Raw genomic sequence first — 15,236 nt, forward strand, 5'->3', positions numbered from 1 at the left:
AACCTGTAGAATCTCAATACTCATCTTCGAGTCGTAAAAAAACCAAGAGGACCGCAATATAGCTCCGCTCAGCTTACAGCTTCGCAGCTATGATAAGCTAACTAAAACAAGATTGGCGCACTTGGCCGTGTCTCTCGGGCCGTGGTCATGCCTCAGCGGCCCGCGCGATTTGGAAAAGTCTTTAATTCAATGTTAAGAGTTCACATTAATCAGCTAATTTGTTAGAGCGATAGGACGCCATGATGAACGTTGTATACAACTGGAAAATTGATCTCTCAATTTATTCACTTATGTGTACAAAAAGATAAAACTTCTGAATTGCTCGAACTAAAAAGAAACCTCCATACCTTTACCACAAAGGCTCCACCGTTCACTAACCTCGGATTGATGTTTCCTTTAAACCTGTTGATTTTGAAATCAGGGTACGGTATTCTTCTCTGTTTGCCCTCAAAGTTAAGCGGTAAATGACAAGAACGCGGTCTGAACTTGGGCTCGTTCACAAAAGGGCAGCAGAAATCTGTAACAGAAAAAAGTGAGGTCTAGTGACGAATGAACGAATTGAATTTCTGCTTTATTAAATGTTTAAAAAAATTGCTACACTCTCTAAACAAAACATAGCCGGCAAATTGTCGGCCGCCGTTGACCCCACTGCCCGACGTTGGAATTGAAAAAAAAATAGAGAGAAAACTAGAAAAATTGACAGCCTAAAAGTGTCACAAAGTTTAGTAATTTGGTACGCAGTTTCATTAGATTCCACAAAGGAATTCGCGTAAAATTGTTGAGTGAATTCTAAGCTCCATTCAGTTAAAACATAGTCAGGTGAGTCGAAGTCAAACGTGAAAGTGTTGATTTATGCAAAACGGAAGAATCCGGAACAAACTTGAAGTAGATATTCACTTTGACCCCAGCCAATTAACCACTAAACAAAATATGCCTCTACTCAATTATGGTATTATTTTGAAACAATAAGAATAAATTAAGAAGGCCAAGCCTTTTAGAATATGATTTAAAAATCTTATAAAACATTGTCACAAGTTTTCACCCCGAAACAGTTATTAGCAAAAACCTTACAATAAAAATAGCTCTCATCCAATTAACAAACACAGCTGGCAGATTGCCTGAAAATAGCCGCAATAGCTTTGCAGATCTGCAGTCTCAAAAAGATTAAAAAAGACAGACTAAAAAATTTAGTTTTTTAGGTAGAAAGGAGATGTTACATTTTGACAAATAATCAGTATAATTTATTGCTGCTTCTATGAGCTGCTCTTAAGTATCCTTAAATTAGAGTAATATGCACCCACTTGACCTTATCTCTTTGAATTAAAGTAAATAAAAGTCAATTTCAAAGTGAGGAAGTCATTTTGAGAGTGAGGTAAGTCAAGTGTGACCAAAACTTTAATCACCCGAATGAACAAAAAAACTCGCTCTACTGAGAGTGAAAAATGACGTCACCCACACAATTCAGTTGAAGTTGCATGAACGAATGAACAAAATCAGATTTGAAGTGATTGTGACGTCATATGGTCGTAAACAAAAATCTTGACGAACATAAAAGAAACCAAGAGAAGGCCAATAATAGCCTCAGCTATCGCCTCACGGCTATTAATAACCAAATGAAAGAAAAACTACAAAACTGTAGATACGTAGAAAACCAGGAAACAGAAACCAAACAACTTTTCGAGAGAAAATTGCCTACAAAATGTTGGTTCCCTGCAAAATTCTCTACAAAATAGGCTGGTTCCCTTCAATTATTCCGAAATAACCCCGTAACTTTTTCCCTCCCGATCAATTACCCCCCGAACGCCTGCCAAAGAACTCCTAACCCAAAATTAAAAAATGCAGATAAAAAATTCGAAGAAACTACAAACTAGTATAATTTATTATATTATATAAACTTCACTGGATAATCTTCAAGCGTCACCTCTAAGTAATAATAACTATAAAGTAGCTCTCAATCAACTGGTGAACAAAAAAAACTAGATCACCATAACAACTCCGAGTCAAAAAATGATGGCGCCTAAATAATAGCCATTGAGAGGCTGAAAGCGGCAATTAAAAACTTTCCACAAATTCGCTATTTATTTTGATCATTGAGCGGAGGCGTGCGTATACTACCGTATCATAAAACTATGCACCTCAGAGGAATTACTCAAACATCGCCCATTTGAAAACAAGAAACAAGTTTTCTGTCGTCCATTTTTTAGACATGCAATTTTCAGACTGAATCTAAGATTATTCACCAGTAGCAGGGCTACCAGCAGATACAGTTTATCCGATACGTCAACATTTGAATCAAAGACGATAAACTCGAAAAAAAATTGGAGAACAACACGACTGATAACCACCTAAGTGATAACCACCTACAATGACCTAAAAACCTGGCACCCTAAACTTCAGAAAACCCTAAACTTCAAAACATGCAGAAGTTTCTTTTATTTTCGTTGACGAAAACCGTCGATACAATACTTTTAACGCAAGCGCAACCATTATAACAAGTCGCGTAATTTGCGATTTCATTTTTTTAATCAATTGCCTTGTTACAAAGTGGTCCTGTTAATCAAAAATTTATGGTCGGTTGAATTAGTTGTTGCAAACAGTCCATACGGCTCCTCAAAATTGAGGCAAACAGAGCCAAATGAGAAGACATATTACTTTATCGTTCACTATAAAAAAAATAACCGACTAAACGTCGGACGAATTGCTCTCGAACGACTAGTGGGAGCTCTAATGAATTGCAGCCTGCTTCAGGTGGGGGTGGGAGGAGGGGGAGGGAGGGAGCCTAAATGGGACTAAGAAGTTCAATAGTGGGCTTCAAATAACCACATTAGAGGTTAACATATACCACTATTAAGAATTAAAATAAAAAATGGCAAGAGTTTTGGCACACTTTTCATTGCTTTTAGTATTAAATTTCCGCCAATTGAGTTCAGCTGCTTGCAATTGTGATTGAGAGAGAATTTTAGATCACGCAAAACGCAAAAAGTCAAGGGCGTAAAAGTCAGTCGAAAAGTCAAAATTGTTAAGCGAAAATTTTGCATAAAAAAGACACACACGTTTACAATAATTGCTATAAACGTTCAAGAGCAATTAATAAAGATATATAATTATCCGAGGCTGGATTTCTTGCTTCAGTAAAATTCACATGTTTTACGTATTTTGAGACACAAGAGGTTATATCTTCAAAATTCTTTTTGAAAAAACGAAAACAAAAACGCCAATATTAAAACAAAAAGCAGCTCCATATTCATCCCATTTATGAGCTGCTTTGACAGTGGACCCCAATTTTTAGCCAGTGCCGCTTGTGATGAGTTTAAGCAACGATACTGTTGTACGCTTTCAAAAGATACTTACTTGATACTATCTATTAATTGTAGACAAAATTTTCACTATTTTTTAAAAGCAAAGATTCCTTTTTCTCTTCAAAATATGTTAAAATATGCCGAACACATCTTTTCCTCCCAAGTTTGGATCGATAAATAAACCATCTCTTAATATGTTTGCGAATATGGTAATTTTTTTACCAAGACTTTGACAAAAATTTATAATTCTATGAATGGTGGCCCGAAAACATGCTTTTTTGTGGAAACAAAATACAAATAGCAGGCTTGAAATGATAGGATTTTTACTCAGAACAGCTAGCAATACTGGATGTTGAGATTCGAAAAATTTCCCACTCGAAAAATTGAATTCAACTTAAATCTCCGAAAAAAAAACAGTTTTGCGTTGAAGACTTTCACCAAGATCAGCCTTCAGATTTGTATGATTCTGAACTTTATTAGACAGTTTATCACGGAAAACAACAGCGCTCGATCTCACAATTCAAAAGATTTATTTTGGTGTTTCGTCTTCTACACAATAGAATTCACGTACTTTGCTTTCGGCTGCCAAAAAGTGTGGATGTTAAAACATTTTCATTGGAACTAACAAACAATAACTAACAATGGCGCCATTCAATAGGCATCAAGTAACAGCCTCTATCAATATTAACGAACTAAGAATAACTACAACTAAAGATAACAGAAGCACACACAAGCTTGGATAAATAACTAAGTATGATAACTCTCTTTTTAGTTTGCTTCTACCTTTTCTATCTTTTTAGAGGCGGCTGTGTAGGTGCTAGTGCCAAGTGCTATATTGTATGAAGACGAGTTATCGTTGCAATATCCTTTCTAATAAAGGCTTTTAATTGCAAGTTTTTGCTAAGTGCTATTCGGAGCGCGGGTTCGGTAAAACGCTCTTTTTCTGCTTCAAGTTTTCAATTCAAGTAATTTAGTAAGCAACCGAACTGTACTGAGCAGAATCGTCTGTATGAATTTCAAGATAATGAATGCGTGCTGTATGAATTTACAAAAGTCTTTTTCAACCAATCAAAAATTAGCATCGTCATATTACGGCTCTTCAGAAAAAGCGGAGGCGATGGGTTTCGAACCTTTAATCTTATGATTATAAACAGGGTTGCCTAGTGTGCTGTGCCAAGTGGGTCTTGATTAGTGGTATTGTCAAAATCAAGGGATTTACTGGGTTAATTAAGTATAAATGGAAAGCAACATCAATAGTGCTTTGTTCTAAGTTTTTAATGAGTATTCCAGATCAAAATGCTGAAAGTTTACTTTCTGTTTGCTCTTTTGTGGCCTCTTGTTTTCTCATCTCATGTATGCGAAGAAATTGAGCTGGGGAACGCGACTGCTGTATGTTGTGAAAAGAATACTACATTCCGCGTTGGCCAAGTGGATGTGAGCTTCGTGCCATATCGGAGCCATATTTTTCCAGTTGTTGATGGTGGGATTGAAGATTTGTGTCCTCGACTCTTGCCAAATTTTTCAATGATGTTCGTTTTGGTCGTGGCAGGCGTAGTGAGCATGCATTAGAAAAATAAAGGCGTGCAGTTTTGTACAAAAATAGATTAAAAATGTCTGATTACGTAGTGGTGAGGCTCGATTTGTAGATTTAGGGCCTCATGACCGCCCACAACTCTCCTTAAGTGAGGCATAAGTCTGCTTCGTCTTGGTATGAAGGCTGTTTTTCTCAGGACGTCCAGGTTCGTGGTCTCGCCCTGCCAAACGTATGTAATTTGCACGTAAGTGCGGTAAATGGGCGTCTCTGGTATGCCCATTTTTATTAGCAGGGCGAGCCTCCCGTCGAAGGAGAAGAGTTGTGGGGGGTCAGGCTGATAGTTCATTTGTTGTGTTTTCTTCGCTGCCGTTTTCTTCGCTGTTAAAAATAAAAGTGGAACTGAATAGATAAAGTGATGAATAGTTTCTTTTTTTCTGAGTAAGGTTAGAGTGCGAGGCCGTTCATTAGATTTTGTATCAGTGAGACAGTTGTTTGATAATCTCTTCGGGTTTATTTGCATTTTTCTCAGGACGATTAATGTAGTAGTGATCTGTCAAGTGTGTCAGTTCCATTTGCTCAACGTTGTGAGGGAAGTAAAGTAATGAAGTAAATCCCTCGGCATGGCAGTAAATGACAGTCACTAATGGAGTTTTCGGAAGTAATTCCCTCGGTATGACAGTAATTGACAGTCACTAATGGAAGTTTTGGAGGAAAGTAAATTGAGAACAGTGTGATTGACTGCTCTAGTGATAAAGTTATTCAGAATACGTTTACTGCGAAGAGATCAAACTTTACTAGCGGCGTTATTCATCGACCGTTGGATATTTTATCGAAGCTTTGCAAAAACGATTGTAATAACGAAGAGACGGGATATTCTATTTTATCAAAGTATGGACACTAAAAGGTTCGTTAATTACTTATAACAATTTAGGATTTCATAGGCTAGCATTATTTTTTTGTAATTTTAAACAGAATTATCGTGTTTAGAACAACACGAGGCAGACAAGATTTGCTAATCGAAATGAACGAGTTCAAACATCAGTACTACGATCGGAAAAAATTAATAAGTCTCGGATGGAAAGAAGTGGAAACAGTCGATGGGCGGGGTATAAATAGTTGGAACTCCTTAAAGAATAAGTTAATTATATAAGGTAGAGGGGGACTGGTTGGAGAGAATGGTTGGCCAAAGGTACCATTGGCAATAAATAATGAAGACGTTGTGGGATTACAAGAAAGTTTAGTAGAAGGGTTCCGGGGCTGTAGAGATCAGGGCGATGTGTATAATTATGTTAGTAAATTAAAGTTGGAGAGTGATGATAGCAGGTTGTATCAAGAAGTTGGGTCGTATGCTGGTTTGTGTAATTCAATAGGTTGGACGTTTTGTGTGGATGGTTTGATGAGTGGTGTTTTGCCTGATGGTTTTACTGGTGTAAGGAGAGATGCCATGGTACAATGGAATGAGTGGTGGACGGCGGCACATGTTGAGATTGGGGGTAATGATAGTGTTTCGAAAACGCCGTGTAGTGAGAAATTGTTTCTGATTTGTGGAAGTTATCAGACATCAAGGGATTTTAATAATGTTATGGGTACTCCGCAATATTTTATGGATTTAATTAAGAGGGGTCCTTCTGCAAGTGGTTTGGGAAAGGATGTTTGGTTTTTCATTCCGACGAAAGATAATGTGTTGTGCCAGCCTTCGTTGTGTGCGCATGCTGTTTTAACTTTTACAAAAGGTTTGTCGTTAGTGACGGGCTGGGAGGTGCGTGATCAATCGAATCAAGTTGTTGTCGATCGGACTTTGGGATCGTTTGCTTATTGTGTGCGTAAAGGTGTGGTAAAAAGAATTGTAATATCAAATAAAAATAAAAAGGCAGTGTCAGACTGGGCGAAAGAAAGAGAAGTATCAACTGGTGGTGCTAGTGATGTGACTATAAGATTGAAGATAAGCCATTGCTTGTCTGATGTTTTTCTGGTTTCTAGCCACTCTTTTGTCGCATCCTCCAAACACTGATTTGATGAAGCATAATAATTTGTCGCCTGTTCCTATTCCAATTCCCAGCACTGCGGCTGCTGCGGCAGCCGCACCGCGGGGTTGTCTTTGCAGTGTTGTAGAAGTTTGACTGTTTGCTCTTAGTAGTGTGTTCATTTCCAATTTGAGGTTTACAATGTCGTGTTGGGCCTGTTGGTTTTCTATCATTGTTTGTTGCGCTATCCAGTGGAGGCCTGCTGTCGAGTCAGTCATATTTGTGAAGTTCAATGGGCATCCATAATTTTCTGAAGTCCACATTTTGTCTATCTCTTTTGTCAGGTTGATCAGTTTGTCTTCCACTGTTTTGTTATATATTGGGCAGGGGACCAGGATTTCAGTTTTGACAAATTTTTCTGTCAATAGAATTTTCTGATGAAGGTTGAATAATACTCCATCTTTTGTTGCCACCGATGGTTGGTTCGTTTTCATCAAGGGTAAAAGTTGTAGTAAAAATAGTACGATATTGAGCACTTTGCTAACTAGGCTTGTTTGTGAAATTGAATTAGAGTCTTTGTGCGACCGATTTTGAGGTACAAAATTTTGGAAAATGATTTGAGCTGTCTTTTTTCCTTTTAAATTAGGATTTTTTTTGGAAAGTTTTCATTGGTTGGTGACGTATCTAATGTGTATGTATAATAGAGAATTGGTGCTCAATTCCTATTGGCTGTCATCTTCGAAGCCAAAAGATTGGCGAAGGTTTCCGTTGATCTCCCGACGGTGAAGTGTTAGCGGAACAATTCTTCGTCTGTTTTGAAGCGTTGGGCCAAGGTCCGCTAGTTCTCTGTTGGATACTCTTTGAGGAAGTGGTGAAGATGTTCTTGGGTTGTCGTGTTGAGCAATAACACTATTGCTCTCGTTATTTTCAAATTGTGAAATGGTACCTCCTATAAGGGAGTGCTCATTGTTCTCGTCAGATCTCGGTTGTTGGACATCATCGCTTGAGGATGTATTGTTGTAAATATCGTTGATCGAGTTGGTCCGGTATAAGGTTTCGCCTGTAGTGTCTAATATTGGGGGCGTGTAGACGGGGCTATTAACGTCATCAAATAGATCGCCAAGATTTTCAGATGAATCGAACGTGAAGTCATTGAGACTCTGGTTTCGCGACTGTGAGCTTGTTGCTTGTGCGTCTGCTATGCTCTCATCGTGATCAGTTTCTTTTGTATCAATTGTCAGGTTTGGGTCTGCGATGTGGTCAAGTGGGAAGTAAGTTATTACTTTTACCTGTTCTTCCTTTGCTTTTTCTGATGGTTGCAAGAGGTTATATAGCGAGTTTTCTCGGGCCAATGCCAGATGATCATTTCTGCGAAGGTTGTATCGTCGATTTGAGCCAAAACGACTGTCGGACGGTAAGAAGTTTGAGTTGTTTGAGAAGACGTAGTCTCCTGTATCAATTGATTCTGATGTTTCTAGCGTGTTTGCGCTTGGAACTGAGCCTTCCACGAAGAATGCATCTTGGTCAAACGTCGGTTAGTGTGTCATATCATGAAATACTATTGGCGGGTCTTCAGAAGAAAAATTAGCTGTTTGGATGTTTGAGTTGAAAAAAAAATGACTGGACATCTGGTGTTAATATGGGTAGCTGCATGTTGTCTTCGTTAATGTGGTGCCTGACTTGGTTGTCGAGCAGCTGTGGTTCTCTCTCTCCTTCTGGTATGGTGGGATCTGCTTCAAAGTTTTCGGGGTCTACATGTTCGAGGTCTTCTACTTGATATTGAGGTTTCACAGGTCGAAGTCGCATTCGATGGATACATTGCGTGTAATTTGTGTTGGTTTTGCGTACAATGTAGTTTGCATTCGTGAGCACTTTTTCTACTCTGTATAATGGTATCCACCTGCTTTGCTGTTTATTCATCACTGCTACTTGTGTTGTGCTTTTTGGGTCAAGGATCAGGCAGTATGATTTGGGTTTTAGTGGTGTGGCGTTGGCTTTTCTGTCATAGTACTTTTTATATTTCAGATAAGACGAGATAAGGTTGTCTTTTACGCTGGAGAAAAGCTCCGTAGTTTTGTCTTGTAGCTCTTTAATGCAGTCGTATTTTGGGTGAGACTCCCATAATTTTGTATTCTGAAATCTGAGGTCCAAAGGATTCATCGGTGTTCTGCCGTGAAAGACGTCATATGGCGTGCACCCAAGAGCTGCTGCAAATGTTGTGTTGTGTATGAATACTGCAATGTCAACGTATCTATGCCAGTCCGAGGAAGTTTGGTTTTCGTTAATTCGCAAGATTTGTTTGAGCGGTGCGTGGTTTCTTTCAAGTAAGCCAATGGTTTGCGCATGTTTCAGTGTGCAATGTTTGAGCTCTACCTCCAATAGGTTTGCTAGTTCGCTCATTAATTCGGATGTAAACGCAGTTCCAAGGTCACATATGATTCTTGAGGGAATGTAGGAGTTTCTCAGAAAAATTGAGACCAGGGCTCGTGCTACGATGTCTGCGTCGCCTTTCATAAGAGGTGTGGCGAAAAGGTACTTCGAGAACACGTCAATACCTGAGAGAATGTACGTGTAGGGAGAAGGGTGCATCTTTCCCACCAGATCTATTAGTAAAAGGTCTGCTGGGAAGTTTTGCAGAGACGAAAGTGGTTGTAATAGAGGTTTCAATGCAGATGTTGGTGCTGGTTTTGTTTGCAAGCATGTGAGACAGTTTCTGATATATTCTGTTAGGCGTTCAGTGAAGTTCGGGAAGTAAAATCGTTTTCTGAATTCTGCTATTGTCAGTGAGACTCCTTTGTGCCCCCTCCAAACACTGTTATGAATTCTGTAGAAAACTTCCTTCTGTAGGTGCGACGGGACGCAATATTGTTTAATAAATTGGTTTCCAGTGTGGTTATAGAACTTCCAATGAAGGACGCCTTCTGTTATCGATAGTCTTGGGAACTGCTTGAGATACTTTTTTAGGTCACTGGATAGATATTGTCCTGTAGTCGGTCAACCTCTCTCAAACCAGAGCAGTACCCGTTTGATATCTTTGTCTTGTTGTTGTTCGGCACGCAGGTCTAAAGGTCCGTGCCCATGAGTGATGAATTCATCCAATGGGTTTTGTTAATGCATGGCGTTTATATGTTGCGTTGCAGGTGCAAGAATTTGCAGTTGAACGTCAGCTCGAACATTCATAGGATCTTCTCCGCTGGTTTGTTAGTAAGTATGTTCATAATTTTGGGGGTATCGTCATTTTCTGAGCTGCTCAGATAACTGATTGAATTGTCAGGTGTATCTGCTGCAGTGTTGATTTCGATTTCGTGCATCGGTATGCGTGAGTTGATGCGTAGCTCGAGCTTCTCTTTCGAGTTTATGTGTATTCTCGACAAATAGTCCGCTGCTTAATTGGCTTTTCCGGGTATGTGTCCCAGTATGATGTCGAAGCTGAGTACATGATCGAGAGCATTCCAAAGTGTTGGCGGTATGATTTTTGTTTGAAAGAACCTGTTTACTGATCTGTTGTCTGTCAAAATGAGAATTAGTTTTTTACATCCACATATAATATTTGCAAAGGTATCTAGGGCAAAGTGAACTGCGAGGAATTCTTTCGCATATATCGAAAGTTTGAGTTGGTTTGGGTGGAAAATTCTAGATCCAAAACTGACGGGTGCATAAATTTTCAGTTCCTGATTATCATCATTTGTTGTATACTCTTCTATCATTAGTACGTGTCCGGCTGCGTAAAAGGATGCATCGGCCATTATTACATATTGCCGGTCAACTTTGGGTAATCTGAGTGAAAGGTCACAGGCTGTACTTAGATCATTTGTGAGCTTTTCCAGCATAACTTGGTGTTCTTCAAGAAATTGGTGTCTTTCTTAAGTAGACGATAGAACGGTAAAAGTTTTTCAGCAAGTTCAGGGATAAAGGCTTTGTAAAATTGAAAAAATCCGATCATTCGTTTGACTTGTTTTGGGTTTCGCGGCATTCTGAATGTTTTCAGAAAGGTTGTAATCTTCTGTGTAATTGGTGTGAGACCCTCAGAGGTTATCGTATTACCAAGGAATTGTATTTCTCTGAGTCCAAATGCGCATTTGTCTGTTGTGAGTTTCATTCCTGATTCTCGGATGCATGTAAAGACTGCTCGAAGTTTTTCCAACATGTCGTTTGTGTCATGTGCTCCGATGCCAATGTCGTCGACGTACTGAAAGCATTTAGCCGCTGTTATCACGGGGTCCAGGTTTTGACGCATGAATGAGCTAAAGGCGCTGACACTTCTGCTTAGTCCTTGGGCTAGTCTTTGAAAAGCATATGTTCTCGATGCGAAGTTGAAGGCCAGTAACTGTACTGATTGTTCACCTGCCATTGGTACAGAGAAGTAGCCGTGGCTGCCATCCATCTTGCAAAAGAGTTTCTTGCCGGCTATGTGGGTGCCCGCATCTGCTAGTGTAGCTATCGGGAAGTTGTTATTGTTGTAGTCGTTTCTAATGAGATGGTTTATTTTTCTTAGATCTACTAATATTCTGAGCTTCCCGTTTGGCTTCCGTTTTGCAAAAATTGGAGATGAGTAGCGGCTGAAGGCGAGCGTTTTTATGACTCCGTAGTACTGGAGAAGGGTTAGTTCAACAAGCAAATCGTCTTTGAGATGGATTGAAATTCTTAGAGTTTTTGAGTATACAGGTCTGTTTGTGTCTGGTGTCAATTTAACTGAGAATTTGTGAGTGTAGCCAATGTCAAGGCGGTGCCTTGTGAATATGTCATTGAATTCGACTAGAAGCTGTTCTGTTCTTTCTTTATCTTTGTCAGAGAGTACGCTGTCGCTCCATTTGAATGCGTTAAGAAAAGTTTTCCTGTCTTCGTTTTTCGAGAGTGGTTGAATTGCTTCAAGATTTTTAAATTTAACAAGTTCGTCATATATGCATTTTTCAACTTCACTCATCTTGGATGTGTCGGGATTGGTTTCTGGGGTCGGAAACCAGAATCCGTTTTCGTGTTTTATTGTGATATGATTTATTTCGCCTTTTGCTGTTCTCTCTATAGATTTTTCTATTTGCTTTATTGTTTTCTTTGAGTCGCTTGATGGGAGAAGTTTTGGCTCAAGTGGTATCAGGTAGCGTGCTTGCTCTGGTGTGATGATTTCGAATGTTGCTACTGGAGAGTCTTGTCTAATGTGCAGTGGAACTTCTGTTGTATTGATTGCAAGTAGGGTGGTAGTTTTGTTTTTTGTAAGTTTGTCAAGCGTGCTTGTTAGACCAAGGCCCAGTTTTTCAAATTTGACAGTAGGCTCTACGACTCCAATTTGTTCTTGTGCATCAGTTTCCTCCGATGGGATTAGTTCCAGGGATTTTTGTTCCCCAGGTGATAACGTATAGGTTGTTTTGGTTTTGAGCATGATTTTTTTTCGGCTGTTGAGACGTTTTTGTTGTTGCCTTTTATGTGCATTAGATTTAGCTGAAAAGTAAATTCTGGTGTTTGGAGTAGTCTGTTGTGGGCATCAATAATAATCTCATTTTTATCAAAGAAGGGAAAACCAAGAAGGATAGCGGAAAGTGTTTCAAACACCATGAACTGTTCCTCAAATTGTAAGTGGCCAATTTTGAATGTCAGTTGGACTGTAAATAAAATGGGTGATTGGTGTAGGAAAGCTGTAGAACAGTTTATTTCAGGAAGATTTGTTTTTTCTGGTTTTTGGTAGAGGTTTCCGCTTATGTTATCAAAATGTTTCTTTGACATGGCGCTGCTGAATGCTCCAGTGTCTGCTACTGCTTTCATTATTAATGTTTTGAACTGCAGAGGTATTATGAATACATTTTCGCCATAGTTTGTCATGCTATCTGGTATATGTTGTAGAAAAACTTGCAGGTTATTTAGTTTTTTGATTGCTGATTGAATGGCATGTTTCCATCGCGGTATGCTGGTTGACGTTCTGGACGATCTCGGGCAGTGTGCTCATTGCTAGCACATGTTCTGCAAAATGTTCTCATTGGTGTAGGAGATCTTTCGGTACGTCCATTACTTCGGTCGTTTCGTTGGAAGTTTGACCTTCCTCTCGAATAATTTCCTCGACCTCTCTGAAAGCTTCCACGGTTACGTCCTCTGCTGTTGTAGTTGTTACTGTATCCTCGGCCATTTTGGTTTCCATTATACTGGTATGTTTGTCTGTTGTGGTTGTAGCCTCTGTAGTTATTTCCTCTTCTGTAGCTAGGGTACTGAGTACTCTCCACGCACTGATGCGGTGGCTGTGCTACTTGCATTGATGCTATGCCTGCGGCCATTATGCTTTCTATGGCTTGTGCGACAGCAGGGTTTCCTGATGCGTTTAGTGTATTGAATGCCGTGGTGTATTGTGGCTCGGGGTTTATCTGATCAATTCTGACTCGTCGTTTGATGATAGAGCATAGTTCGTTTACAGTGATGTTGTCATTCTCCTTCAGCAACACTTTCTTGTACTTGAAGAGCATGCCTTGAATGAATTGTTCTCTTATTCGTCTTGTTCTTTCGTCAGTGCGGTCTATGTGAGCTGCAGGATCGTCCACAATTGCGAGGTTGGCGAGGCGTTGCAGATCTGTGATGAAGTCATCTGGTTGTTCTTTCACTGGATCAAACTTTCTCGATTGCAGATCGAGCTCAAAGTTTCTTCTTTGGTCTGCTCCTGCATATCGGTTGCGTAGTTGTTCAAGCGAATCGTCTATATCGCTTCTTGTGTTTTCGGCGAGTCGAAGGTAATAGTTGAGTGCATTACCGGCTAAGTGTAGGTGAAGATATCTTGCACGATGGTGGTTCGCTTCAGGAATTCTAGATACAGCAATGCTTGCTCTCAGTAGTCCTTCAAATTCAGGCCAGTTTTCGTTTGGTAGTCCTGAGAATCTTTTCAGATGTACGTGAGGCGGACTTGGATCTGCCATTTTCTTTTAGTCAGTTCGTTGTTGAAGTGTTTTTGTGGAAAGAGCAATTTGTGCGCTTCTCCAATTTAGCTGTGTCACAGAGTTTGCAGTTGAGGCTATTTGGTTGGTTTTTGTTCTTCGCTGCAAGTTTTTGACTTACTTTTCTGTCGATTGTTTTGTCGTTGAAGAATATGAACGGGTTTCTAGGATGATAGCCTTCCAATAGTGTCATAGAAGTATTGTTGTGGCTTGCGTTGTATTTTTTCTTTTCTAGCAGAACAAATAGGTTGATGCTCAAATAATTTTGAATGGGTAAAGTTGGTTTGTGCTTGTGGTTTGGTTAATTTCTCGAATTCGGTAGTTTTGAAAGAAATTGTAAAGTTCTGAGTTTTTTGTAATACGGATCCGTTTGATATCGGTTTGATTGTCTTCTTGTGCGATAAAATAAAGGCTAATTCCGGTGTTTGTTTTTCTAATGATTCGAAGATTGTAACTTTTTCCGTTAATGGCTAATTCCCTGAGTTGCAAATTTTTCTTTCTTTTTAACAGAAGTAAGCGTTCAACATCTCTGTCGCCATATGATAACTCTCTTTTTAGTTTGCTTCTACCTTTTCTATCTTTTTAGAGGCGGCTGTGTAGGTGCTAGTGCCAAGTGCTATATTGTATGAAGACGAGTTATCGTTGCAATATCCTTTCTAATAAAGGCTTTTAATTGCAAGTTTTTGCTAAGTGCTATTCGGAGCGCGGGTTCGGTAAAACGCTCTTTTTCTGCTTCAAGTTTTCAATTCAAGTAATTTAGTAAGCAACCGAACTGTACTGAGCAGAATCGTCTGTATGAATTTCAAGATAATGAATGCGTGCTGTATGAATTTACAAAAGTCTTTTTCAACCAATAAAAATTTAGCATCGTCATACTAAGTTATCCTCAAATCAACTCTCCAAGTAAAGCAACTTCTGCTTGTACTTAAGCTGAATTATTGCAGCTGTAATTATAACTCAGCTAATAACAGACTGATAAGCCAGTCTAATATCAACAGAAATTCCGACCTTCGCGCTCAATCAGGCTTAATATCCCAAATAACTTAGAAAATGCTCGAGCTTTTCGGTCTATTATCTTACATGGCTAAATATCTCAAGTTTCGCAATTGCCACAGTTGACAATTTTCCATGGATAAAAATAAAAGCTAGTTAACTTGCAAAAATACATCTTGCGTTTCCCGTAAACATGTTATACCAAGAGCTTACTTCATAAATGAGAAAACAAGACAATCTGAGTTGATACCAGTCTAAGTTGATACAATCTGAGTTGATCTGGGCTCATGGAAGCCACAAGACTTAATATAAGAAAAATATATACTCAACAAAACCAATTTTTGAGGCAAAAGAGACTTACAGTTGTCAACATTGGCTAATTTTAACTCTTTATTCAAATTTTAGTCCCATTTTGGAAAAAAAATGAAAATTCATCACGTTTTATCAAAATTTTTCTGCCATTTTTGTTCTCTAGTTGCAAGCTTTCTATTATTTTCAGCGGGTTTAATTCAGATTGCGCTCAACTTTAACAACTATT

General features: G+C 39.1%; 2 protein-coding genes across 3 annotated transcripts in view; one reads left to right on the forward strand and one right to left on the reverse strand.

Annotated features, from left to right (window-relative positions):
- The window catches only part of LOC142341776 (uncharacterized), a 645,707-nt gene that overhangs the window by 207,307 nt on the left and 423,164 nt on the right, over positions 1 to 15,236 (forward strand). The window lies entirely within an intron of this gene.
- Positions 1 to 15,236, reverse strand: part of LOC142341773 (uncharacterized) — a 42,323-nt gene that overhangs the window by 12,513 nt on the left and 14,574 nt on the right. Inside the window, exon 3 of the mRNA XM_075392992.1 lies at positions 379 to 517. Coding sequence (XP_075249107.1) covers positions 379 to 517 — 139 coding nt within the window. The remainder of the gene's footprint in view (positions 1 to 378; positions 518 to 15,236) is intronic.

Source organism: Convolutriloba macropyga, chromosome 6, assembly GCF_964194025.1.
Source record: "Convolutriloba macropyga chromosome 6, txConMacr16.3, whole genome shotgun sequence".
Taxonomy (NCBI): domain Eukaryota; kingdom Metazoa; phylum Xenacoelomorpha; order Acoela; family Convolutidae; genus Convolutriloba; species Convolutriloba macropyga.